The sequence below is a fragment of the Dreissena polymorpha genome, chromosome 10, assembly GCF_020536995.1.
Source record: "Dreissena polymorpha isolate Duluth1 chromosome 10, UMN_Dpol_1.0, whole genome shotgun sequence".
Lineage (NCBI taxonomy): Eukaryota > Metazoa > Mollusca > Bivalvia > Myida > Dreissenidae > Dreissena > Dreissena polymorpha.
Window position 1 is genome coordinate 12,675,699 of NC_068364.1, and position 26,321 is coordinate 12,702,019.

A 26,321-nucleotide genomic window follows, 5' to 3' on the forward strand; every position below is an offset into this window, starting at 1 on the left:
AGACGTGTTAGTTGGTTACGGGGGATAGTGCAAGATACAGGAGACAACCCGTTCCAGAGGTGACCCTGGGTCTTTTAGTGCCCGGTGTATAGCACCTAGTACACTGCACCTCGGTTTAACGTCTCATGCGAAAGACGAGTTAGTAGGTTAGGTGCAGCGGGGAATCGAACCAGCGATCTCTGGATTGTGAATCCAGTGTGTTACCACTAGACCACGGATCCGCTACACACTCGTTGTCAAACCAATCAGCGTGTTTTATACAACTGTCAACAAAGAACGTGTGTTTATTTTTGTAAACACGAGATTTAAAAACAACGGATCCGCAACGTACCGGATTGTAGTAGTAAATTTTTCTACAGCTACGTTAATTGAACGTTTACTTGTACAATCAATATTTCCAACAATTTCTGTCAATACGGGAAGTCGAGAAATAATTCCTGAACGAAATTCATCTCGAAATGTATTGTCCCATTGACATTTAACATCAGTGAAAACATCATAACAAGGCGAATAATTATTACAATACAATGAAAACTGCAATGGTGCATGATCGCTCCATTCGTTAAAATCACAAACAGTAAAGTTTGCTAACAATCGAAAATTGCTTTCTGTAGTCAACAGATAATCAATCACTGAAGAACCGTTATTTGAGAAAAATGTGGGTTAACAACTATCGCCTAGTCTACCATTGATAATACGTAATGTAGAGGACTTACACAGATCAAGTAATTTAATGCCATGACTATTATGTATTTTATCTATTGAGGCCCTGGCAAAGGCTTGGTCTGGTGAATAATCGACATCATCATTTTCGGTATTAATTGTATCATGTACAATAAAATCAATTTTATTACCGATTCTACTATTCAAATCACCTGTTATAAAAACATTTCCAATCTCAGAAAAATATGTGATATCATTTTCTAAAATATCAAAAAGATCAACATTAATTGTATTGTAGACTGGTGAGTCCTCTCCCCATATATAGCTACTACATATGTAAATATCACGGGCCGTGTTAAAAACACATGATTTAATTTGATCCAAATAATTGTGTCATAATGATTACGTATAATTTCAATTCCATTTTTTAAATGATCTTTTATATAAATAGCAATACCACCGCTACACCGTCGAGCGTTTCTATGTTGAAATTTTCTAAAGAAATTAAAAGATAGATAGCCGTCAAGCGTAATGTTACTAGAGAGCTTTGTCCATGTTTCAAACAAAAAAACAGATATCAAATGAACTTAAAATATTTGTAAACTCTGAACTAGATCTTTTCAAATCAGTTAAACCACGAATGTTCCACGATAAAACCGACACCTCACCGCCATCGTGCCCCTATGCTCTTACCGCGGTTCCATTTATGTAAAGAGTGTCATATGCCATATAGGCGCGTTTTCCTAACCGCCTGGCTTCTTTCATTTGAGGCACTAACTTTCGTCTCTTTTCTATTACCCCTTGAAGAAACTGTTCAAACACACGGTACACTGATCTGCTAAGCTTGATTGTTGGCTTTTTTGTCGGGCGAAAAGTCGTAGCGATTATTGCAACGTCATTTCCCTATAGGTACGTCATTACGTTTGGACAAATTTGACAAAAACGTTTTTATTTAGACGCCATAGCGTACAAATAATGTAGCGAGTTTTGCAAGTCAGTATGAGCTTAGCTACGCTGGGCGGAGCGTCGTTGTATACAATCGATATTGGCCAATGAGAGTGCACGCTTTGCATGAGCGACAGCACTCGTAGGCCTGCATTACCTGCAGTATAATTATGCATTTGACAATTGAGTCGGCACAGTGGTGTAATGGTAGATCGCTAGAACCCGTCTCGATTGGACATTATTTCATCACATCTTTTAATTGTCACATATGCGAAAAATTAATTTGCTACTTAAGAAAAAAGGCGAATGTTTATGTTTATGAAATTCTTGAGTTTACTATTTAAAATGGAATATACGGGATAATCTGGCATTGAACAGCGACGAGAAAAGAAGTAAGTATGCAGTAATTGATAAGAGTTGCGCTGATACGGATGCATTGGGGAATCGATCCAGTTGGGATTATGCGAGTCTATGCGTGAGAAAAAGTGTTCAGCAATGAAATAAATGTCGTTATCCATGACTTTATAGGTTTTTTCTTAAAGAGTCATAAGGACCAAAATAACGTCTTAAGTAACGTACAGAGGGGGCTCATCTTTCTACGTTATGTAATCTGTCATGTCGGCAAAATTGTTGCTCAATAATTTAAAGAAAATAATTAAAATATTAGATACACATAACACAACATGTACATGATTCTAGGCTAGTTATTCTCTAGCAAGGAAACCAACATTCTAAAAATGGTTGCCATTGCAGGAACCAATTGCGAAATAAAAAGAGACGTTATTTTGTCTAAGTATAACATAACTATTAGGATAAACAGTGCACCCACAATTCGACCCGTGCTTTGAGACACACTCTTTTTAAATTTGAATGGGTTTTGTTCATTTCAAACGTGCGATACAAAAAGCTGTAACATAATTTTGAAAACTGAGTCGCGTCTAAGATTATGCAATAGCGTACAAATTCAGTGCCTTCAGCGCTTTGATTATATTTGCAGCTACGAGGTCTCCTAGCAGGATGAATTGTCGTACCTCATAAAAATGACAAAACTGTGGTGACGAAATTTTGTAGCTACCATTTCTGAATATCAGTATGACTTACGCGTCTACGGCTTTTACCGTATTTTGCAGCTTCATTTGTTTGTTATTTTTACAGAATTTCACTCTCTAAAACATCGTTTATAAAAAAAATGTGACGTTTTTTTCTCTCTCCTGAAAAGTTGGCTTTTTGTAGGTACGAGGTTTGAGAACGACAGCGACGATGATTATTAATTTACATTGTCAAGAAATGAAAGAGTTTGTAAATTGTGTACACTTAATGAAATTGAAGATGAGTACCATTTTGTTATGGTATACAATTATACCTGATGGTTGCAGACCAAGTATGTTTGACGTTTTACAAAGATTGGGTAAGACCAGAATCTTTATGCTGATACGTTTTGCTAATGTCTGTATTAAAGCATTAAAGTTTTGAGCCGAAAATATATAAGGAATATATTTTCCCAAAATTGAAATTGTATATATGCAGTCCCGGATGACCCATTAGGCATAGTTTTCAACTGCCTATCGGCCCGCGACTTTTAGGGGCCCCATGAGGCCGTGAATATACAGGCTGCAGTGATTGTTTTCTTTAATTCTTAATTTAATTATTATAATTTCATATTAGTATTACGGTATTACAATGTCATTGTATACCTATAAAAGATTATTGCCACATGTTATGTCTTGTCAGCCTTTGGCACTGGTAGGTTAATTAAAACGACTGGGCACTGGCGTTCTTTTAGACACCAGATCGACCAGGGACCTGACGGGATGGACCCCAAACGCTTTACTGCTATTGGGCCTCCACTGTGCTAACCCGGCATTGTATATATAAGTCGGGTTCTGAGAAAACTGGGCTTAATGCATGTGCGTATAGTGTCGTCCAAGATTAGCATGTGCAGTCCGCACAGGCTAATCAGGGACGACACTTTCCGCTTTTATGGTATTTTTAGTTTCAAGGAAGTCCCTCCTTCCCGAAAATCAAGTTTAGGCGTGAAGTGTCGTCCCTGATTACCGATAGCCTGTGCGGACTGCACATGTTAATCTGGGATGACACTTAACGCACATGCAATAAGCCCAGTTCTTTTCAAAACAAGGCTCATATGATCTCACTGCTTTTTTTCTCAATCAAATACGGATTTTGAACATTCATTTAACTTTAATATATAAAAAATAATAAGCTTTCTCTTACATATTACATTCTCATAAAAATCATATATTAGCATAAATGTATAAATAAAATTGTTGTTTTTTTACGCATTTGTATATTTTATTGCTTTATTGTTGTTTCGACGATGAGCTGTATATGCTAAAGTCGTAACTACACCATCTGCTCTGTTCTTAAAATAGACAAACGGTGTCTTGTCAATAGCTTGAGTTTTTTATGTCAAAATGTGTATGCTGGCAGCTTACACGCAGACCTTATTTGAGATTGCATTTTTGGGACAGGTTGTTTCAAAGTCATGGTCACTGGTAATTATTAACTTGAGTTTGGATGGAACAATTACGCTTTAATATTGTATGTAAATAACTTACGGGTAGACATCGCATGAGTATGCCCAATTATTCATTTAAACGTTAAAAATCTGTCTTCTTGGCGTTGCCGTGTTTCTTGTATCGAACATCTTTTACCTACTATATGTATTGGTTGGTGCGGTAGTCGAATGGTAACACACTAGTCTACCATTCCAGAGGCCCCGGTTCAATTCTTGGCCGGGGCACTGGAAATTTCAGAAATGCTTCTAGTGTTTCCCACCCAACTAGAGATGTACTGGTATGAAACCCATGTAATTCTCGCGTGTATCGGTGCTATACACTGAGCACGTAAAAGAACCAAGGGATCTATTCGCAAAGAGCTAGGGTATCGCACCCGGATTCCTTGTATCTCAATACTGTCTTTTCTGCTTGCTGTCTCTTCAACAAAAAAGGACCCCTTTGGAAATAAGTGCTTGCACTTTCATGGGTTATCATTGACTGCTAGGTCAAAAAGAAATACACATGCAAGGTACTGACCAGCTAGAGAGGTTGCTATAACAATTATATCATGCCGATTGCTTGGAAAAAAGTGAACTTAGTATGCGTTTACTGCCAAAAGCCGATATACTTTATTTTTAACAAGAACAACTTTCAGCGGCATTTAATTAACATTAGTTATTATAGCGCCTTTCTTTTAATTTCTACGGAAGCGTATATGTTACACCCCGATAATATGGTCATGCCGGATTAATTTATATCGACTTTGGTCGACATGATCTAAGTCGACAAATCAACATAATTTTTGGCGTCATGCTCTTGTGAAAATGATTTGCCATCATAGTTAGAGTCGACAAGATGAGTTATTTTTTACGCCATGACAGCTTTTTCATATCATGCCGTCATAAAATATGGTACATCCTAATAATATGGTCATGCCGGATTAGTTTATATCGACTTACTGTGAAATAACATGGTATGTCGTCATAGGTTTGTAGTTTTTTCCCTCTTAATTTTACTAGCCATAACGACATGAAGTTAAAGTCTCGACGTCTGAGTGTGGAGATAACTCATGGAATATTTCGCGATTTCCTGACGGTTCATGAGTTATCTCCACACTCAGACCAATCAGCGGAAAACGGTTGATACTCGCTGAAACCGCTTCCGGTTGGACCTATGATAGGCGTTTTCCGATTAAAAATAAGTAAGTAATAAGGTAGATGTTCATGTTTGAAGACTCAATTTCTCCATCGAATCGAGGCATTGGCGGCCATTTTTTCTCAAATCTGACCACGTGATTCCCCGCATTGAGCATACAATCCATTCCAAGACGTCCCGCTACCGATTATCTTGCAACTCTTATAGTATATTGACAGCAACTGAATATGAAATCAAACACCGATTGTCTTTCTTTTTAAAGACAGGTCTTGTTTAATAAGACACTGAAAACAATAATAATTTACTCACACATAAACACTTGTGTGTTTTAAATACTTAATTAATTTCATGTTTAATAAACAAAATATTCGAACAATGATACAATATCAAAATATAGTTTTATGTCGTATAACATATAACTTACATTTATAAAAAAATATATAACGTAATACAAAATGTAAGATCAATAACAATTATAGCCACAATGATATGTAAGTTTTCATGAGGAACAATAAAAAACAGCTGGCAATAACGTTTGTGATGAATATTCATTAAACATATCGCAACTAATAATTATTCCCATATGACATATAACTAAATCTATGTATACTGGGTTTAACAGCTGATATTTATATCTCAAAAACATCCGGTTTACTAATCTTGATCGCTTTTGGCGCATTTGACGACTGTCGTCTCGGTAAAGGCCGCCTTTGTGGATTAGGAGCAGTGTTGGACTCGGGTCGGCAGCCTTCAGTAGCACTTGACTGGAGAACGGATGAGGATTTAGGATAGGGATTAGTGGTCCCCGATGTAGCATCTTGTGTCTGGTTGGAAGTTTCGCCCAAAGTTTGTCCACGCGGTACGCCGTCATTTGGCGGGCGTGGTGGGATTTTAACAAGATGTGACTTTACGCAATCGCCATCTGATCTAGAGGAAGGTGCTTGGACGATTGTTTGTGATTGTGGTGTCTGATTTGATACCTGAGTCGACAATGACTCCGTGTCATTTGAATTCTCACTGGGGGAGTGCAGAATAGGAACTGGTTTAATCGGCGGTCGCATGGGTAACTTTGGAAGTGCCTTCAGAGGCCCATCAGGCATAACCACTGGTTGGGTGGATGTTATAATTGGTGCAGTCGCGGCGATCCCCGAGCTCTCACTTGACGATTGTCGTCTAGGCGTTGGTCTACTTGGAGGAACTAGAGCCGATTTGCCAAACGTTTCTGTTGCCTTCTGGTCCTGTGCAGACGGGGCAACAGTTGAATTATCTGGTGAAGATTGTCTTCTTTGTCTTCTTAGTACTGGTCGTATTGGAGTGGATTGAAGTGTGTTTGAAGTATCCGGTGGCAGCACGTCGGATGAAGGTGAAGCAATAATTGAAAGTTCACCAGACACACGTCTAGGCACTGGCTTATTCGGCGGCAGCTTTGATGCTATATCTGTGTTTTCTTTACCGGATAAAGGTGATGAGGTGTTTGACTTGCCACGCGATGATTGTCGCCTGGGGACAGGTTTGTTCGGAGGCAGTGGAGGCATGATTTCACCACGGCCCTCAGATGATTGTCTGTCTGTTACATTGTCAGCCGAATCATGACCAAAATTGTCCGACGTCGTTTTCAATGTTTGCTTTAGTGGAAGACCATTAACGGTGTTTCCAGGTAACTCGCTGCTTAATTGACGACGCGGCACTGGTCTCTTTGGTGGCAGATGCACACCCTTTAAATCGTTTTTACCTATTGATGGCATACCATTTTGTTCAGCACTCTTCTCCGTTGTGGCGGTCCGAGTTGTGGGTCTCTCCAATTGCTGCGAAATCAAATACGAGTCGTTGAATAGGCCGTCAGGGTATTCGCCTGAAGCGTGCGAGTCTACGAAGTGTACTGTTCCACGCCTGGGTGGAGGGTCCGCATCGTCATACTCGGGATCATTGCAGTAGGCGTTGTTGTCGTATTGCGTGGGTGGGGGAGGGAGGCTGTGGGAGGCGGCCGTCTTGTGGCGCGGACTTGGCGTTGGTGCAGTGGTAGACGTTGGACTCGCGGGCATATTATACTCATTTTGACTACTCCCAGATAAGAGCGGAGGTAAGCTGTAAGTACCAACACGCGGTGAATTGTGTTGTATGTGCGATAATGATTTTGACTTTGCCTCAGACGACTGGATATGTTCAAACTGTTTAATCATTTCATTCATGTTACGAGGATGATTTTCTGGTAAAGTAGGTCGTCGGTCTTTTGGAATATTATTTAGCACGTCGCCAATACTGTCGTACGTGTCAGAGTCCCTTCTCTTCATCTCGCCGCTGAACCCAGGTTCAGGTACATTGGCCTCGACTGACCCCGACCGGCTCTGATTGCTGAGCGTCCCGGTCAGGCTTCCCGTGGCCCTCTTGTAGTGCACTGGTCGGCTGACGCGCTTGCTGACGTCCGGAAGTGGGGGCTGAATTGAGCCTGGCGATTGGCTGTTGCGAATGAGCTTGGCGTTCTTCAGGGTCGAAAGGAAGCCGGCTTTGTTCGGGGCGGTGTACTGCACTGACATCTCGCTGATCACAGACGGCGCCGGCATCATATATCCGTCGGCATACACTTCATGTAAGAAAAGCAGGCCTTCTTTTAAGGTTGACATGATTGAAGCAGCAAAATATACATTGATTATAAAGATTAAAGTTATAACATTAATAGAGTACTGTATAGCATGTATTTGACGTCTAAAAGTGAATAAGCCCACGTTCTTATGCACGTAGCTAAATCTGTATTCAAACAAGAATAAACGCCACAGTCGGAGTGATGTATATATAGAAATATTAACATACAAAAATGAAAGCATATTGTGGAATTTAACTTCAATGCTATATTCGTTGAATTTAAAAGTATTTAATCAACCAGAGCTTTAAGGTGGAATTAGTAAAGAACATCCAATGAAGAAAAGTCACTGAAGGTTACGTTGCGTGTGAAATAAAACATACATGTATAACGAACAAATGTCACTTGACATACATAAGCTTCCGTTTGCGAAGGTGCTCCCATGGGAGGCGTTGCTGGTCGGCCGAAAACGGTCTACACTGGTTTCTTGCGTAGAGGGCTGACGGCGCGTGAAACCAATGTTGTCCTAAAGTACAGCAACATATATATGAATACTCGCGATATTTTGCAGGAATGGTTTGCTTCTGGCATTTGTATATTTTAAACATCACAAAAGGTTAAAAGCTTAGCAGTAACAGACGGTTCATTTAAAGTTAAACATTAGTTCTTCTTTCCAGCCCTTTACCAGATATAACTAAATGAATATGTACATTTAGATCACATAATACGTCTTAGTTGCATAATGTAATATTCCTTATACATTATACAAGTACAATTCATTTTTATCTAAAAAAGTGTATGTGTACGTGTTCTATTGAAACAATGCATACCTTTAATTAATAAACAACAAATATATATATAACAGGGTTGAACATTTCAAGCAGCGAGTCGATGATTATTTTTCTCAATTTATATTCATATCTTTAGTATATGAACAACGCTCTGTGAAAACGGGGCTTAATGCATGTGCGTACAGTGTCGTCCTAGATAAGGCTGTCTAGTCGGCCCGGGCCAAACCAGGGTAAAACTTTCCGCGTTTATAGAATTTTTCATTTAAAGGTCGTATCTTTTCAACGAGAATCCAGAAAGTATCGTTCCTGATTAGCCTGTGCGGATTGCACAGGCTAATACGGCACGACAAGTTACGCTCATGAATTAATCCCTGTTTTCCCGAAGCGAGTCCATTGTGTAAGACATTAAATGCTCAGCATTACTCACATAGGAACCGTCGTTGACCGCAAGTTTCTGTTGCTTATGAATCTTATGAATGTGTCTCAAACGCCGGCACACACAACATACGGTTATTATGATAGCGATACCCACAGCCGTTCCGATACCAATCGGTATAGCCACCGGTACGATATCTGCAACCATAGCAATGAAAAAGAGTGACGTACAAGAGTGTGACATTACTCTCGAAAACCGTAATTTACCTGTTTCTCACTCGCTTCGAATGTAAGTTTAAAGTATGGATGGATGGATGGATGGATGGATGGATGGATGGATGGATGGATGGATGGATGGATGGATGGATGGATGGATGGATGGATGGATGGATGAGATTAAGGTAAGCGGGTGTTGTTTGGTGACTGGGCGGCGGACGTTCTGGTGAGCGGGTGGACGGATGAATGGATACAGATTTATGCATGAATTTTAAAGGCTTTCCTATAATCTGACTTTCCAATGAAGTCAATCCTTGTTTAAATGCAAAACGATACAAAAAGTAACATAGTAGGTGTCATTAAATATTTGAACGTATACTTAGTGCCTGAGGCTTACTGTGATTGTGCAATACACATTGACGATGTGAGCAATCCTTATATAGCAGTAAACGAATAAATTATAATAACATATGTTTTATTACATTCTATAAAACAATTCGTTATATATGTACCTTGTTCAATTTTATTCGGACTAATCGTCTTGGTTTCTGTGGTCGACGTCATACTCTCCGGGGTAACCTCTGATGTCATCACTGGTGTCACCTTTTCAATTGTATGATGTGGTGTGGACGCGAAATGGGTACTGGTAGAACTTGCTGTAGTAGCAGTAGTAGTATTCGTTGTTGGTGGTAGAGTTGATGATGAAGTTATTGTTGGTGGTTGTGTTGATGATGATGTTGTTGGTGGTGGTGGAGTTGATGAGGGTGTTGTTGTTGTTGGTGGTGTTGATGGTGGTGGTGTTGTTGCCTTTGTGGAAGGGGTAGGTGCGGGTGTTGGCTTAAGGGTGGTAGATGTGGCGGTGGTAACCACGGTGGTGGTGGCGGGGCTCGTGGGTCGGGAAGGGTCGTAACAGGTCTCGCAGCATCCCACTCGGTCCTGATCCGAGTAAAACGGGCAGTAAGTCTTATCACAACCCGTAAGCTTGTCGCCGTACTCACAACCTATGGCCCATGGAAACAGCAAACGAATGTGAAAGTGTCAATTAAATTTGATTTCATTCCGCTATTGTTTCACACATAAAAATAAACAGTTCGCTGGAAAGCGTCATTTTGCCATATCATTTGCACTGGACCGAATCGCACATTTTTCTTTTAAATGAGGGACAATAATAAGGCACACCATTTTATCATATATAAGTATTAATAACATTTTAATTAAATGTAAAGAGTTTAAAAGTCTTATTTTTTTCTTTTATAAATTGACGTTTAGATCTATAAATACATAATTTAATCCCGTGTACGTCAAAGATTGGCCAATACCTGATAAGGAGCTGTTCTTCAGTTTCAGACAGGATTCGCAACAGTAGTTCTCGTTGCTATAGCAACTGTAGCGCTGGATTCCGGAGCAAAATGTACCGCGATCACCGTATCTGCAATCTTCAGAAAACGGATATCGGTCAAATAAACGCAACGCATTTATAAAACTAGATAAGAAAACGAATGCATTCAAACATTTTACATCGTAAATAACCTCTATACTAATGACTGTGGATCTTTTCGCGCATTGTGATGTAAAATGATGACATACAGAAATCCATAGCTTAGTTAACATAGCTGTGAGATGAAGACACCATCCGATACATGCATTTGAAATAAAAACCAGGCGCGGTTTAGGAAAACGGGGCTAAATGCATTTGCGTAAAGAGTCTTCCCAGATTCTGCCTATGCCATATGACACTTTACGCACATGCATTAAGCCCCATTTACCCAGAGCAAGAATCAAACATTTCTTGAATCTTAAAAGACGTGTACAAATAATATGCGAGAACCATCAAATCCAACAATAAATCTAACAACCAACATCATACCTGGATTCGGTTTCTCTTTCTTGTTGCAGCTTTCACAGCATGATGTTCGCGTGTAGTTGTTGTAGCAGTTCCCGGGGTTAGACGCGATGTACTCGGCGCATGTCATGCCGGTCGTTTCAAACAGACCCGGCCTGTCGCCTATTGGACAGTTGTCAGTGACGTCTGTAGGCGCTCTTGATGACGTCACGCACACGCCCTGGTCGCACCACTATAGAATCGGAGTTTAGTGTAGGATTTTATAAATTGCCTCAGATACGTTTGTGAATGCATTTAATATAAGGGTAGGGTTTTGTGTTAACCTAGACTCTAAGCCAAATCGAAAGAAACAGTATATCTTAAAACCGCGTAAAACGAATTTCTAAATTTTATTTTATACGTATGCGCATGGCGGTCAATAATAATGGACAAGAGTCAAATTGGTCCCGAAAAGTTACTGAAAATAGTTGTATTTGATTAGAAAGGACGTACTGGCAAACTCTCAGTTTAAAGTTAGAAAGAACAAAACGGCTTAGGTTAAGCAAAAAATTCGTAAAATTAAATAAAACAAAAGTTTATTTCAGCCACATTATTATTAAAGGCTGAAGTGTTCTAATCGAGTCGATTTCCTGAAATTTACTTTAAGGTTCTAATATAGGATACACACGATCTGTTGACCAGTTTTTCAATTCATGACGAACCAATCGAAATGTGTATTACAAATCAGCGACATCAGTGCAACTGATGGAGATATTTGCTGGGAAACCTTTACTGAACCCAAACTAGTCAATTTACACGAGTCCTTTGCCTCGGCCACTGAACCCAAACTAGTCAATTTACACGAGTACATTGCCTCGGCCACTGAACCCAAACTAAGCAATTTACACGAGTACATTGCCTCAGCCACTGAACCCAAACTAGTCAATTAACACGAGTACATTGCCTAAGCCACTGAACCCAAACTAGTCAATTTTACACGAGTACATTGCCTCGGCAAATGAACCAAACTAGTCGATTTACACGAGTACATTACCTCGGCCACTGAACCCGAACTAGTCAATTTACACGAGTACATCGCCTCAGCCACTGAACACAAACTAATCAATGCATCGGCCACACAACCCTTGCTGAACCCAAATAAGTCAAAGTACACTTGTACCTTGCCCCGTCCAAACAAAGTTCCTTGTTGCTAGGCGACCCTTACTGAAAACAAACTAGTAAATGTACAAGTGTACCTTGTCCTGGCCACACAACCCCTACTGAACCCAAATAAGTCGATGTACACGTGCACCCTGCCCCATCCAAATAAAGTTCCTCGTTGCTAGGCGACCCTTACTGAAAGCACACTAGTCAATGTACAAGAGTACCTTGTCCTGGCCACACAACCCTTACTGAACCCAAATTAGTAAATGTACACGTGCACCTTGTCCCGGCCAAATAAAGTTCCTTGTTGCTAGGCGACCCTTACTAAAACCAAACAAGTCCATGCACATCGTGTACCTTGTCCCAGCCGCACACTGTTCCTTGTTGCTAGTCAACCCTTACTGAACCCCAACGAGTCAATGTACACTTCTACCTTGCCCTGGCCACACAGCCCTTACTGAACCCAAACCAATGTACACTTGTACCTTGCCCTGGCCACACGTGGTCCCTTCGGCGGGTATGACTGCGAAGCACTGGGTCGTGTTGGGCTGGTTACAGAACATGGAGCGACACAGGGCGCTATAGTCCTGAAGTGACTGCAAAAAAATCAACAAGTGACTAATTTAGCCGCGCTGTGGGAAAACTGGGCTGAATGAATGTTATTAATGCATGTGTTTGTGATATTTTCATATAAAGGAAGTATCCTCATCGTGAAAATCAAGTTTAGGCACAAAATAGTATTCCTAATTAGCCTTTGCGTACTGCACCGGCTAATCTGGGACGACTCTTAACGCAGATGCATTAAGCCCCATTTTCCAGAGAGAGGCTGACTTGTAACTAAGAACTTCTATACTTGAATCATCGTTTTATCACATAAATAAAACGTACATAAGATTTAACAATGTTATATACGGAAGTCAGATCTGTTTTTGATACAAAAAATACACCAGTATTATATGTTGGTATATAATTGGCTCCCATTAACCCATTTATGACGAGCGTCTAGAAAAAAGGCATAAGCAAACAGCGAAGACCCAGATGAGACGCCGCATGATGCGGCGTCTCATCTAGGTCTGCGCTGTTTGCTTAATACAATTTCTGTATGAAATATTCTAAATATAGAAATACATATACTAGACATCCCTAATTTTGGAAATAAATTGAGCCAATTTAGAAGGATGGGAGAGTCCACTAGGCATACATGGGTTAACGAGCGCCAGTCGAATCAATTACCCTGCACACGAAGGATCCGCTACCGAACCTGTTGACGCAGGTAGCATCAGGCGCGTAGGCCTGGGCCATGGGGCGGTTGGTGGTGGCCGCCTGCGAGTGGAACGCGGTCGATAACATGCAGTTGGTTCCCGTCCTGTGGACGTTAGATATAACATTATGGTTCCATATCCTATACAAAAGCAGACAGCCTTCTCTGCATAAATTCTGACCTTTGGGCTTTCATGGGAGAAAATATTGATATGTGCGAGTGTGTAGCTCACGATGAAACACGGTGTTGCATCAGGAGGTCCAGTGTTCGAACTCCTCAGAAAGCACATGATAAATATCAATTTCTTTGTTCTTGCAATTTTTCAAAACTCTTTCAAAGCGTTGTTTTTATTGCTAATTTATTTAAAATATATACATCTCCTTGAATGTAGAAATCGGTACAGAATAGGATGTCGGCATCGTAGCACAGTACCACATTACCACAGTACCACATTTAACGCGCCAAACGTTCATATTCCGCCTAAGTCTTCCAAAATGTTGCAGATGCACACATAAGTAGCATGAAACCTTAACAGACAAACAGTTTGCTCACAAAATACTACAAAAGACGATTACGGTGAAAAAATCCTGTCGTGAACTGTAAAATCATTTATATTCGTTGGCATAACATTTCGTTGTTGTTTTTTTTTCAATTTTTTTTCCTGGGCTGTACAAGCAGATTTCTGATTTGTGGGAAAAATGAGAAAGTTGCGCCGGTCAGTTTTCCATGTGTTTATGTTAAATGCGTGGATTGGTCGACCCAGAAAAACAACAAAAATTAATGCCTCGAGAATAATAACCATTTACAGTACCTGTCCATAGAGCCTATGTAGTCAACGAAGGCCTCCACGGAGCAGCGAGAGAACCTCCAGGGGTGTCCGGCCATGACCGGATCCAGCACGATATTGTTGGAGGAGGCCATGATGTAGTGATCCGAGCTGGAGCACGTGTTACCCGTGCCGTCGTGAAAAGCGCCCAGGCTGAAACATTAGCAGCTAGGTTACCCAGCGTCGTCTCAGAAAATCGCGAAACTTCCTGAATAATTATCGTCAATAACATTCGGCACCTCAACTTCAACATTTTATTACACTATCAAGCATTTGACGATTTTATGATCTTTTGAATAGATCTACCGCATTAGGCATTGTTGTTGCTATTTGATGAGCAGATCACATCGGGGCATTTTAATCAAATCTAGTAACCGTTCTGAAGATTTGATTACATATACAAAAGTTACCTGTGACCCAGTTCGTGCGAGGCCGTTGTCATGGTGATGAAGTTGAACTTGTCCTCCACCAATGACGTGCTGTCCTTCGTACAAAGTACGCGCAGACCTGCAATACCAGAACTGTCCGAGCCTGACGTCATACCGATGACGTCATAACTGAAATACAATGAAATACCAACGGGATGTGTAAATCCCTTAAATGGTTATAGCTACCGAATGTATGCAATATCGCTTCACCGGACTTATCTTCAGATTACCCTGTCAAAAGGTTTCTGTATAGGAAACGGTACCACTTTTATATGACGTTCGTAATTAATCCGCGAGCCGGTTACTTTACGTAACAGTGAACGTGTAATCTCAATAAGTGTCACCAGAAGATACAGTCGTTAACATGAACATGCGTATGTTAAACACGTATATTCTTACTATGAAGTTTATTTATTACATTAACGCGTGTAGATACTCATTTGTTCTTATATAGAACGCATAACAACTGATAAATAGCGCACCTTAGTACGGTTATATCGCACCCCCCCCCCCCCGAGTCTTACCCTGTGAACACCATACCGCACCCTCCCCGAGTCTTACCCTGTGAACTCCATACCGCACCCTCCCCGAGTCTTACTCTGTGAACTCCATACCGCACCCTCCCCGAGTCTTACCCTGTGAGCCCCATACCGCACCCTCCCCGAGTCTGACCCTGTGAACTCCATACCGCACCCTCCCCGAGTCTTACCCTGTGAACTCCATACCGCACCCTCCCCGAGCCTTACCCTGTGAACCCCATGCCGCACCTTCCCCGAGTCTTACCCTGTGAACTCCATACCGCACCCTCCCCGAGTCTTACCCTGTGAACCCCATACCGCACCCTCCCCGAGTCTTAAACTTTGAACTCCATACCGCACCCTCCCCGAGTCTTACCCTGTGAACTCCATACCGCACCCTCCCCGAGTCTTACCCTGTGAACTCCATACCGCACCCTCCCCGAGTCTTACCCTGTGAACCCAAAACCCCCCTTCCCGAGTCTTACCCTGTGAACTCCATGCCGCACCCTCCCCGAGTCTTACCCTGTGAACCCCATACCGCACCCTCCCCGACCCTGTGAAGTCCATACCGCACCCTCCCAGAGTCTTACCCTGTGAACTCCATACCGCACCCTCCCCGAGTCTTACCCTGTGAACCCCATAGTGCACCCTCCCCGAGTCTTACCCTGCAAACCTCATACCGCACCCTACCCGAGTCTTACCCTGTGTATCCCAAACCGCACCCTCCCCGAGTCTTACCCTGTGAACTCCATACCGCACCCTCCCCGAGTCTTACCCTGTGAAACCCATACCGCACCCTCCCCGAGTCTTACCCTGTGAACTCCATACCGCACCCTCCCCGAGTCTTACCCTGTGAACCCCATACCGCACCCTCCCCGAGTCTTACCCTGTGAACTCCATACCGCACCCTCCCCGAGGGTTACCCTGTGAACCCCATACCGCACCCTCCCCGAGTCTTACCCTGTGAACTCCATACCGCACCCTCCCCGAGTCTTACCCTGTGAACTCCATACCGCACCCTCCCCGAGTCTTACCCTGTGAACCCCATACCGCACCCTCCCCGAGTCTTACCCTGTGAACCCCATACCACACCCTCCCCGAGTCTTACCCTGTGAACCCCATGGCGTGGTCGTGCTTAGGAAGGCCCGTTTGGGACTTGACCCACTCGGTGAAGGCCGTCAGACCCTCATTGCTTGGTAACCGACCGTCTGTAACCTTGGTTACCGACCAGGGGGAGGCCTCGGGCGTCTGCAGAGACAGTTAATATATGCACACACATCAATTTGTAGGACAACAATTTTGTCAAAACAAGAACATGTATTTATTGCACGTTGCAGTCATTTTTGGGGCCCCGCAAGCATGCACATAAGGAGTAAAGTGTGTTTGCTTCATTAAATTAAGAATTATTGTAAAATACGTTAATAATACATCTAAGAGAGCTTTTTTAAGGGGTTACTGATTTGTAATTATATTAGTTAGAAGATGTAAACAGAGTCATTCAATATTACTGAGCATTAGGTTTACATGTCACATAAATAACCATCAAGGCAAGCATTCATTTGTTTCCATTTGGGTGTACTTCAACAAAAACAATTGAGTGTTTGTCTATGAATCGGATACGATGTTTGTTAGAATGTTGGCTGGTACTTACATCAGCAATGAACACCCCGGAGTTGAGTACGGATATGGTGAACGGCTCTCCACTGATCGACTGGTACCGCACGTCAATCTACAGAGTAAAACAGGACACATCTACAATAACGTGGAAGAGAGAGGAAGTAGCGGAAGAGAGCGAAAGTTGTGAAAGAGAGTGAAAGTAATAGAAGATAGTGGAAGAGAGTGGAAGTAGTGGAAGAAAGTGGAAGTATTGAAAGAGAGTAGAAGTAGTAGAAGAGAGTGGAAGTAGTGGAAGAGGGTACAAGTGGAAGAGAGTGGAAGTAGTGGAAGAGAGTGGAAGTAGTGGAAGAGAGTGGAAGTAGTGGAAGATAATGTGAGTTACGATTACAACCGCGAATGTGGAATAAATTTAGTGGTTAAGTTGATGGATCTGAATGAAGAGGTGATAGCGGCTGTGATAGAATTCGCGGAGATAACAGCTAAATTGCGTGCTGACAGAAGTGGTGGTGTAAGGTTTGAAAAATTGGGAGCAGTTTGAGGAAATGGAAGAGATTTGATAACAGCTTTGGAGTGATTTTAGTGCAGGTGATGATGGTCAAAGTTGTTGTGGTTGAGGTGGGTACAGTTACTGTGGTGTGGGAAGTGATGACTTTGGAGTATCGATGATTGCATTCGTATAATAGTTGTTGGTATTCTTTATAGGTCATGTACTTACAGCGCTGTTAATTTAGGTCATGTACTTACAGCGCTGACAATAAAGCCATGTACTTATAGCGCTGACCATATAGGCCATGTACTTATAGCGCTGACCATATAGGTCATGTACTTATAGCGCTGACCATATAGGCCATGTACTTATAGCGCTGACCATATAGGTCATGCACTTATAGCGCTGACCATATAGGCAATGTACTCATAGCGCTGACCATATAGGTCATGTACTTATAGCGCTGACCATATAGGTCATGTACTTACAGCGCTGTTCATATAGGTCATGTACTTACAGCGCTGTTCATATAGGTCATGTATTTACAGCGGTGACCATATAGGTCATAAACATATAGCGCTGACCATATAGGCCATGTACTTATAGCGCTGACCATATAGGATATGTACTTATAGCACTGACCATATAGGTCATGTACTTACAGCGCTGATCATATAGGTCATGTACTTACAGAGCTGACCATATAGGTCATGTACTTACAGCGCTGACCATATAGGTCATGTACTTACAGCGCTGACCATAAAGGTCATTTACTTACAGCGCTGACCATATAGGTCATGTACTTACAGCGCTGACCATATAGGTCATGTACTTAAGCGCTGACCATATATGTCATGAACTTACAGCGCTGACCTAATCATATATAGGTCATGTACTTAAAGCGCTAACCATAAAGGTCAGGTCTACAGTGCTGACCATATAGGTCATGTACTTACAGCGCTGACCATATAGGTCATGTACTTACAGCGCTGACCATATGGGTCATGTACTTACAGCGCTGACCATATAGGTCATGTACTTACAGCGCTGACCTACTCATATATAGGTCATGTACTTACAGCGCTAACCATAAAGGCCAGGTCTACTTACATCGCTGATCTACTCATATATAGGTAATGTACTTACAGCGCTGACCATAAAGGTCAGATCTACTTACATCGCTGACCTACTCATATATAGGTAATGTACTTACAGCGCTAACAATAAAGGTCAGGTCTACTTACATCGCTGACCTACTCATATATTGGTAATGTACTTACAGCGCTGACCATAAAGGTCAGGTCTACTTACATCGCTGGCCTACTCATATATAGGTAATGTACTTACAGCGCTAACAATAAAGGTCAGGTCTACTTACATCGCTGACCTACTCATATATAGGTAATGTACTTACAGCGCTGACCATAAAGGTCAGGTCTACTTACATCGCTGATCTACTCATATATAGGTAATGTACTTACAGCGCTGACCATAAAGGTCAGGTCTACTTACATCGCTGACGTACTCATACATAGGTAATGTACTTACAGCGCTGACCATAAAGGTCAGGTCTACTTACATCGCTGACCTACTCATATATTGGTAATGTACTTACAGCGCTAACAATAAAGGTCAGGTCTACTTACATCGCTGACCTACTCATATATAGGTAATGTACTTACAGCGCTGACCATAAAGGTCAGGTCTACTTACATCGCTGACCTACTCATATATAGGTAATGTACTTACAGCGCTGACCATAAAGGTCAGGTCTACTTACATCGCTGATCTACTCATATATTGGTAATGTACTTACAGCGCTAACCATAAAGGTCAGGTCTACTTACAGCATTGACCTACTCATATATAGGTAATGTACTTACAGCGCTGACCATATAGGTCATGTACTCCATGATGTTGGCCACTGTGTCTGTGTGTCTGTCCGAGGAGCCGGCTGTCAGATTGTACCAGCTGCAATAATACGCGAGAGTTGCGGTGAAACATCTAGCATAAGAAAACGTATAAATAACGAATATTTTTAAGTCATTAACACACGTCGTTTTTGGAAGTTGCGCGCAAAACAGTGTCCTTGCTCAAACTATGCCGTAGCGTTATAATGTGGCCTACTTTAACCAAAGAACCGCAATATGTCTAGCCGACGGTCAGACAATCGACGTACGGTACATATATTCCATGCAGGTCCATGGTTATGAAACATGTTTAACCCATTTATGCCTAGCGTCTAGAAAAAAAGACCTTGGCAAACAGCGATGACCCAGATGAGACGCAGCATGATGCGGCGTCTCAATAGGGTGTGCGCTGTTAACTTAAAGGAATTTCTGTAAGAAATATTCTAAATATAGAAATAAATATACTAGACATCCCTAATTTGGAAATAAATTGATCAAATTTAGAAGGATGGGAGAGTCCACTAGGCGTAAATGGGTTAATTATTACTCATAAAACTCGAGCTACTTTCTCAACCCTTTTTCATATCATATTGTGTATAATAAAGCATACTGCTCTTAGTCATATAGTCCCATTTCGCAGGATGGTATACCCTGAAGCTATATATCGAACACCGCACGGGCTCAATATCAGATTGTCGGAATGGTCCCACGAGAGATTGATGGGTGATGTTTAAACGCTATTTACTTCAGGCGCAATATTTTGTCTTACCCCACAGAGTGCAACAAGTACGTTCGTGAGCGTTTAAATTACATTATTAAAATTGTACGAGGCGCTTTTTGTGAACTTTGCTTTCTACGGTTGACTAATGTGATGCTAATTTGTCACTAAGCCAATATTTTCTTTAAAACGTCGAATGTTTACAACAACAACACAATGTAGAACTGTAGATCTACAACAGTCAACACAATTTACAGCATGTAGGAATATTATAGTAATCTACAACAAAAACATTTAAACAAACAGCATATAGAATGGTGAGTCAACAACTGCGAACAAACCAAACAACATATAGAAACCGATTGTCAACATCAGAAAACACAACTAATAACATATAAAAGTATTAGTCAATACAGAACACAAAATTTACGACACGTACAACTTGTAGTAAAGAACCGACAACAAAACTATAATAAATAGAGCTAGATGTCAACGACAGAAAACCAAATTAGCAACATCTAGAAGTTTACATCAGTAAAACACAACTTACAACAAGTAGGAATTGTAGTCCACTACAGAGAGTAACTCGATTTCATATTTCTTTGTCTGGCGTCTGAATCTCAAGTGTTGACGAGCTGCTGATTCCAAGAGTCCGGCCTTATATGTATAGTCTGAAAAAAAAATGAAATAGGGCTGTGCTCTGTGAAACAAATGGGTTAAATGTATGTGCGTAAAGTGTCGTCCCAGATTAGCATGTGCACAGGCTAATAAGGGACGACACTTTCCGCTTTTATTATTATTTTTTCGTTTCATGAAAGTCTCTTCTCAGCAAAAATCAAGCTTAGGCGGAAAGTGTCGTCCCCGATTAGCCTGTGCGGACTGCACATGCTAATCAGGGACGACATTCAACGTACATACATTAAACCCCCTTTTCACAGAGCGCGGTCCAATTAAATGTACATAGAAGCGGTTAGATTTATTACATGTGACAAATTTTATATACATTCATAACAATCAGTTGTTCAGCTTTGTTATATATTGCTAACTTATTCTGGATAAGGACATTTATTTTACGTATGTTTTTGACTCATGAACGGTTCAGTCAAGTACCTTGTGGTTTTGTGCTGTCGAAAAAAAGCTTCTCATTTGCTATCTTGGACACCATGTGACCCTTCACATTGTCGGGACTTGGCTGCACCACAAACTGGTCGTTGTCGGCATGGAACGATCCAAACTGGAATGTTGATTTGACATGAGTATTGTTTAGAAACATGATGTAAGAGAATACATATGTGTGTGAGTCATTTTCGTAAATTTCTAACTTTTTAATCGTTTGACATTTCTATCAAAAATTATTTCGTAGCGCAGTTTTGTCTTTATTTTAATGAACAGTGTACTTTTAAGTTTTACAATTCGGTCGAAAATATTTTGTATTGATGAGAATTAGAGAATCGCTGCATTTAAACAAAACGAGTGAATCTCGCTGTTGCAGATACATTCACAGGTTATTGTAGCAGGTTAAATTGTGTGAGGTATTTGTCATCTACGCACACAACTGATACATCTTTTATAGTTTAAAGGTTTCGCAGTTTTCAATTTACAACCAATTCGTATGCATTCACAATAATTTATATCATTTCCTAAAAATCTGCATCCACATTTATGATAGTGTAAAGCGTTCCTCGTTTAGATATGGAGTAGATAGTCATACAAACTTACCGTCTTCGACCATCAAGAAATGGTATTTATAGATAACTATTTACATCCGACTAAATTAATAAGACTGTGCTTCAAGCATTATTTAAACTTCACTAAAAGTGTGTATCCGCCGCGTTTAATGGAACACCGAGTACAGTTTATTAAACCCTGTGATATTCGTTCATTCGTCAAAATCATATCATATTTGCTTGAGGAAACAAATCTGAAATCCACGCTGATGGAGAGAGATTATGACATGAAAATCTACTTACGATTTCGAACGCATCTCTCGACTCATCCGGGCTCTCGATGGAGCGATTAGCGGAGCGATGACATAATAGGAACGCTCCCCCATGTGACACATCCTGGTAGATACCCGCTTGCTATAAACGGAAATGGGATTGAATTGAATTTCCATTACGGAGGTTTAAAAAAAACAGTACACTCATTTGATTGTCGAAGATTGGTGTTAAGTGTATCACTAAACTTAAACGTATTGTCGCTGAATCAATCGAAAATCTATAAAATCAAATTATGCTCTTTATGAGCAAACCTGAGCAATTAAAGAACATTCAATTGTAGGCTTTTAAATCGACATGAACTTCAATCGGGGCAGGGGTGTACGAATATCAAAAGAAAACTACTTAGTTCCAATCAATTTCGTCACCCCTCTTTGTAAATATATATATATATATATATATATATATATATATATATATATATATATATATATATATATATATATATATATATATATATATATATATATATATAATGTACATGTATTTTAAATGACTTACGAAAGGAGGAACAATCAGTTTATGTTTTTATTGTTTAATCTGCGCGTGCCGTTTTTATTGACTGCGCATGTTGAAGCTTGGTAGCATTTATATGTTGGGTACTTACCAACATTTGATAAGGATTCTGAACTATTGCCCCTTCTCTCTTCACGAACACTCGAGGCGCAAACCCCGCAGGGTAAGTTCTTTGAATGTCGAAATCAATCAGACGACTATCAAATGATATCCGAATCCTTGCCTTGTCCGGAAAACGGCCAGCTTCTCGTTTTTGTCTGTTTAGCCAGGAAACATCCGATATTGTGATCCTTGCAGCCTCTGAAATATGCACATCTTAAGTTGGATTTAATTGTTTTGTTGGTTTGCAGTGAATGTTAAGATCCGAATTAAAATATTGCCCGAAGTCGGAATAAGTAAATACTACTTAAGCATTCATACTGTTAACAACAATGTTAATTTATCCTGCATTTGCATCGTAACTTAAAAACACACAATCACTTTATAAATATTGTAAGCACATGAAATAAATAATCGAAGAATAAAACGCGGAAAACACTTAAGATTTACTAGTACTGGCAAACACTCAAATGTGTATACCCGCCCAGTGGAAATCAATGAAAATGGTTAAATTACCTACATTTGTTTGAACTAAATAAATTAAATTCCGATATAACAAGGCAATGGTAGTATTACAAACAGTACAGAACAAAACTATATGATTATTTTTCGTATTTTTGTTAATTTGAACACATGTGTTTTTGTGTAATAAAATCAAAGGTCCATTGGTTACAGAAACAAAATAAAGTTTTCTTTCTTAATATTTTAGTGCATTCGCGAGTGATATCTATGATCTGAGATTGTAAATGAATAATTCGTCACCTTTAACTATGCCAACGTATTTATATAATCGCCGATAAGATATTACATTCACGCGTTGTCGGCTTCTTTAAAGGAAAACATCAAGCCAACGATTTTTCGGAAGTTAGTTCAAAGACAAATTGAACTAATATTGTAAACAAGTAGGTAAATATTTGCATTGTGTTGTCATTTGTTTCAGATGTTCAAATCAGCCCGCGGCCATTGGACGCAGAGGGCCAAAAGTCCTGACTACATTATCTGTCGTTATCATCAAAATCAACTGACAATAAACGGATTTAATCGTGTTCATCTTGCTGGTTCACATTGTTTCGCTCAATATATATGGGCGGTGCTCTGTGAAAAAAGGGCTTTTATGCATGTGCGTAAAGTGTCGTCCCAGATTAGCCTGTGCAGTCCGCACAGGCTCATCAGGGACGCCACTTTCCGCCTAAATTGGGTTTCTACTAAGAAGAGACTTTTTTGAAACGAAAAATATCATAACAGCGGAAAGTGTCGTCCCTGATAAGCCTGTGCAGACTGCACATTCTAATCTGGGACGACACATTGCGAACATGCATTAAAACCCTTTTTCACAGAGCCTATCTCATATTTATTTATTCTTGTATAAAGTCCATCAAAGCCCAACAGCGACTGCATTATTACTTAAAATACTTTAATCTACACTATATTCAGAGATTACACACACCACCTAGTTAATAATGGACCTATATGTAATGCCTCGGTCACACTGTCACGAATCAGAGCTACGAATGAGCTACGATTCAATCGACTGCGAATGACTACGAAATTGTCAAAATTCGTAGGCCGCTACGATTTCAGTACGGAGCACAACGAATCTACCATCAAAATGTTGGAAAACGAACAAGGAAAGGTACGGACTACTACCGATCGACGCGATGTAGTACGGAACGCCACGAATCGGTACGATCAAACTACGAATCCGCTACGGTCTGGTACGATAAAGTACGATGCTACACGAATTACGATATAACTACGGATCCGCTGCGGTCTAGTACGGGTAAGTACGAACTAGAACGGTCCGCTACGAAGAAGTTGGAATTGCGACGGACTGGTACGGACTGGTAGGAACGAACTACGATTGAACATTGCGCTAACAAACTCTTGTATTGACATACACATGATGCCTCCCAAAAAGAGAACATTCCAGTTGCAGCAACAGCGCGTAACAGAAATAATAGAATCAGCCGTGTCTGGGGAAGAGTCTACATCCTCCATCCTAAACCAAGAGCCGGGTCGTCTTAAAAGCCATTCTCTTATCCACCACCTACTTTTTCTTCTCTGACCTGATACAGTATGTAATTATTGATGTACAAATATAGATTATGATTAGGAAAGTATGATTAATTTTGTATTTTATAATGTCGGCTATTAATTTAACAATTAATAAATCGCGTAAAAGTAAGAGCAAGATTCAAAAGGCATATGAGGCAGACACCATTTGCAAATTAAAAAAAGTATTACTAGTAAGTTCAAATTCTAATATTTGCAAAATACGTAACCTTTAGCACAAAGCTATACTAGTTATACGATATTGAATCATTATAACCTCTGTGCATATCGTCAAGCAGCTCGACTACAGCCTCTGCATTTTGTGCCACAGGTGGTTAGCGTGTGGCTATGATATTAATTAGTGAAAACATCATTTGTTTGTTATAAGATGATTATGTATCATTTAAAATGATGTTATCACTAATAAATATCATAGCCACACGCTAACCACCTGTGTTTTGTGCCATATCAATATCCAAGTGTAACAAATTTATCGCAAACGCAATTTGCTGGCGGTTGATGATTGTGAACTCAACAAATGCAAGTACGGTTGCTTTATAATTTCAATGATGTATTTCACTAGCAATTTATTGTAGTGGACCGTACATGTCCGTACTGTTTCGTGCTGAAATGTAGTACATCGTACAAGATCGTGCAAATTCCTGCCTATCCGTAGTACAACGTACTAGAACCGCGGCTTTCCGTGGTATATCCGTGGAATACTCGTAGCTAATACGTAGCGTAACCGTACCGCTTCGTAGTTCTTCGTATCAATTCGTAGAAGTACTTGAAAAAAATGGTCTACGAAAAGGTACGGACGACTACGGTTGTCGTTACGAACTAGTACGGATAAGTACGGTTTAGTACGGACTCCTACGGATACGCTACGATCGATAAATTCGTAGCAAATTTTTGAACATGTTAAAAATTTGTCAAGAGTCGCTACGGACATCCAAAAACTACTACGACTGATCACGGATCGAGTACGGAGAGTCACGGTCCAGTAAGGATAGCTACGAACTGTGCCGAAAAGTATTCGTAGCTCGTTCGTAGTTCTGATTCGTGACAGTGTGACCGAGGCATAACCGATACGTAAAAAATTAACATTTATCTGAGCATGCTGCGCTCACTCTCGATTAACACATTTAAGCCTAGTGGACTCTCCCATCCTTCTAAATTGGATCAATTTATTTCCAAAATTAGGGTAGTCTAGTATATTTATTTCTATATTTAGAATAATTCTAACAGAAATTCCTTTAAGAAAACAGCGCAGACCCTGATGAGACGCCGCATCATGCGGCGTCTCATTTGGGTCTACGCTGTTTGCCAAGGCTTTTTTTCTAAACGCTAGGCATAAATGGGTAAACAATTATATTCCAATAAACTAAACTTAGCAGCCTGCGTTAAATATTGATTTCAAAATTTTACCTTTAATTTACAGTGATAGAATATAAACAGATATTTATTTAATGTAAATAATATTAAACTAAACTCCAACTGAGCATCTTTGTACAGTTTCACCCCTTAACCAATAGGCGCCGGCACAAAATATTATTTTTAGAAGGAGTGCTGTATCGGTAGAAGAATTGGTCCAAAAAAAATCACTGATGTACTTATTTATCTCACGTACCACATTGCCGCTTATTACAGAAAAACGACAGAGTCAT

The 26,321-nt window shown here is 40.5% G+C and overlaps 1 protein-coding gene across 1 annotated transcript; it reads right to left on the reverse strand.

The window, feature by feature from the left end:
* Nucleotides 1-5,665: 5,665 nt before the first annotated feature.
* LOC127848014 (uncharacterized) lies at nt 5,666-26,321 on the reverse strand. Its single transcript, XM_052380290.1, has 18 exons — nt 26,285-26,321; nt 22,595-22,803; nt 21,961-22,071; nt 21,101-21,224; nt 20,541-20,661; nt 19,246-19,333; nt 16,910-16,987; nt 16,367-16,506; nt 14,723-14,869; nt 14,298-14,465; nt 13,459-13,591; nt 12,711-12,821; nt 11,107-11,314; nt 10,559-10,675; nt 9,752-10,240; nt 9,076-9,221; nt 8,272-8,383; nt 5,666-7,860 (listed from the first exon to the last, which is right to left on the reverse strand). Exons 1-18 carry the CDS (start codon nt 26,319-26,321, stop codon nt 5,909-5,911), a joined length of 4,491 nt encoding a protein of 1,496 aa, XP_052236250.1. The 3' UTR covers nt 5,666-5,908.

Bases quoted from the DNA above. Each gene is read 5' to 3' on its own strand.
- LOC127848014 (XM_052380290.1), bottom strand. From the start codon at position 26,321: ATGACTCTGTCGTTTTTCTGTAATAAGCGGCAATGTG. The intron at 22,072-22,594 runs GTAAGTACCCAA...TTCCGTTTATAG, and splicing joins AGAATCCTTATCAAATGTTG to CAAGCGGGTATCTACCAGGA. The intron at 7,861-8,271 runs GTATGTCAAGTG...TCTTACATGAAG, and splicing joins CTTCGCAAACGGAAGCTTAT to TGTATGCCGACGGATATATG.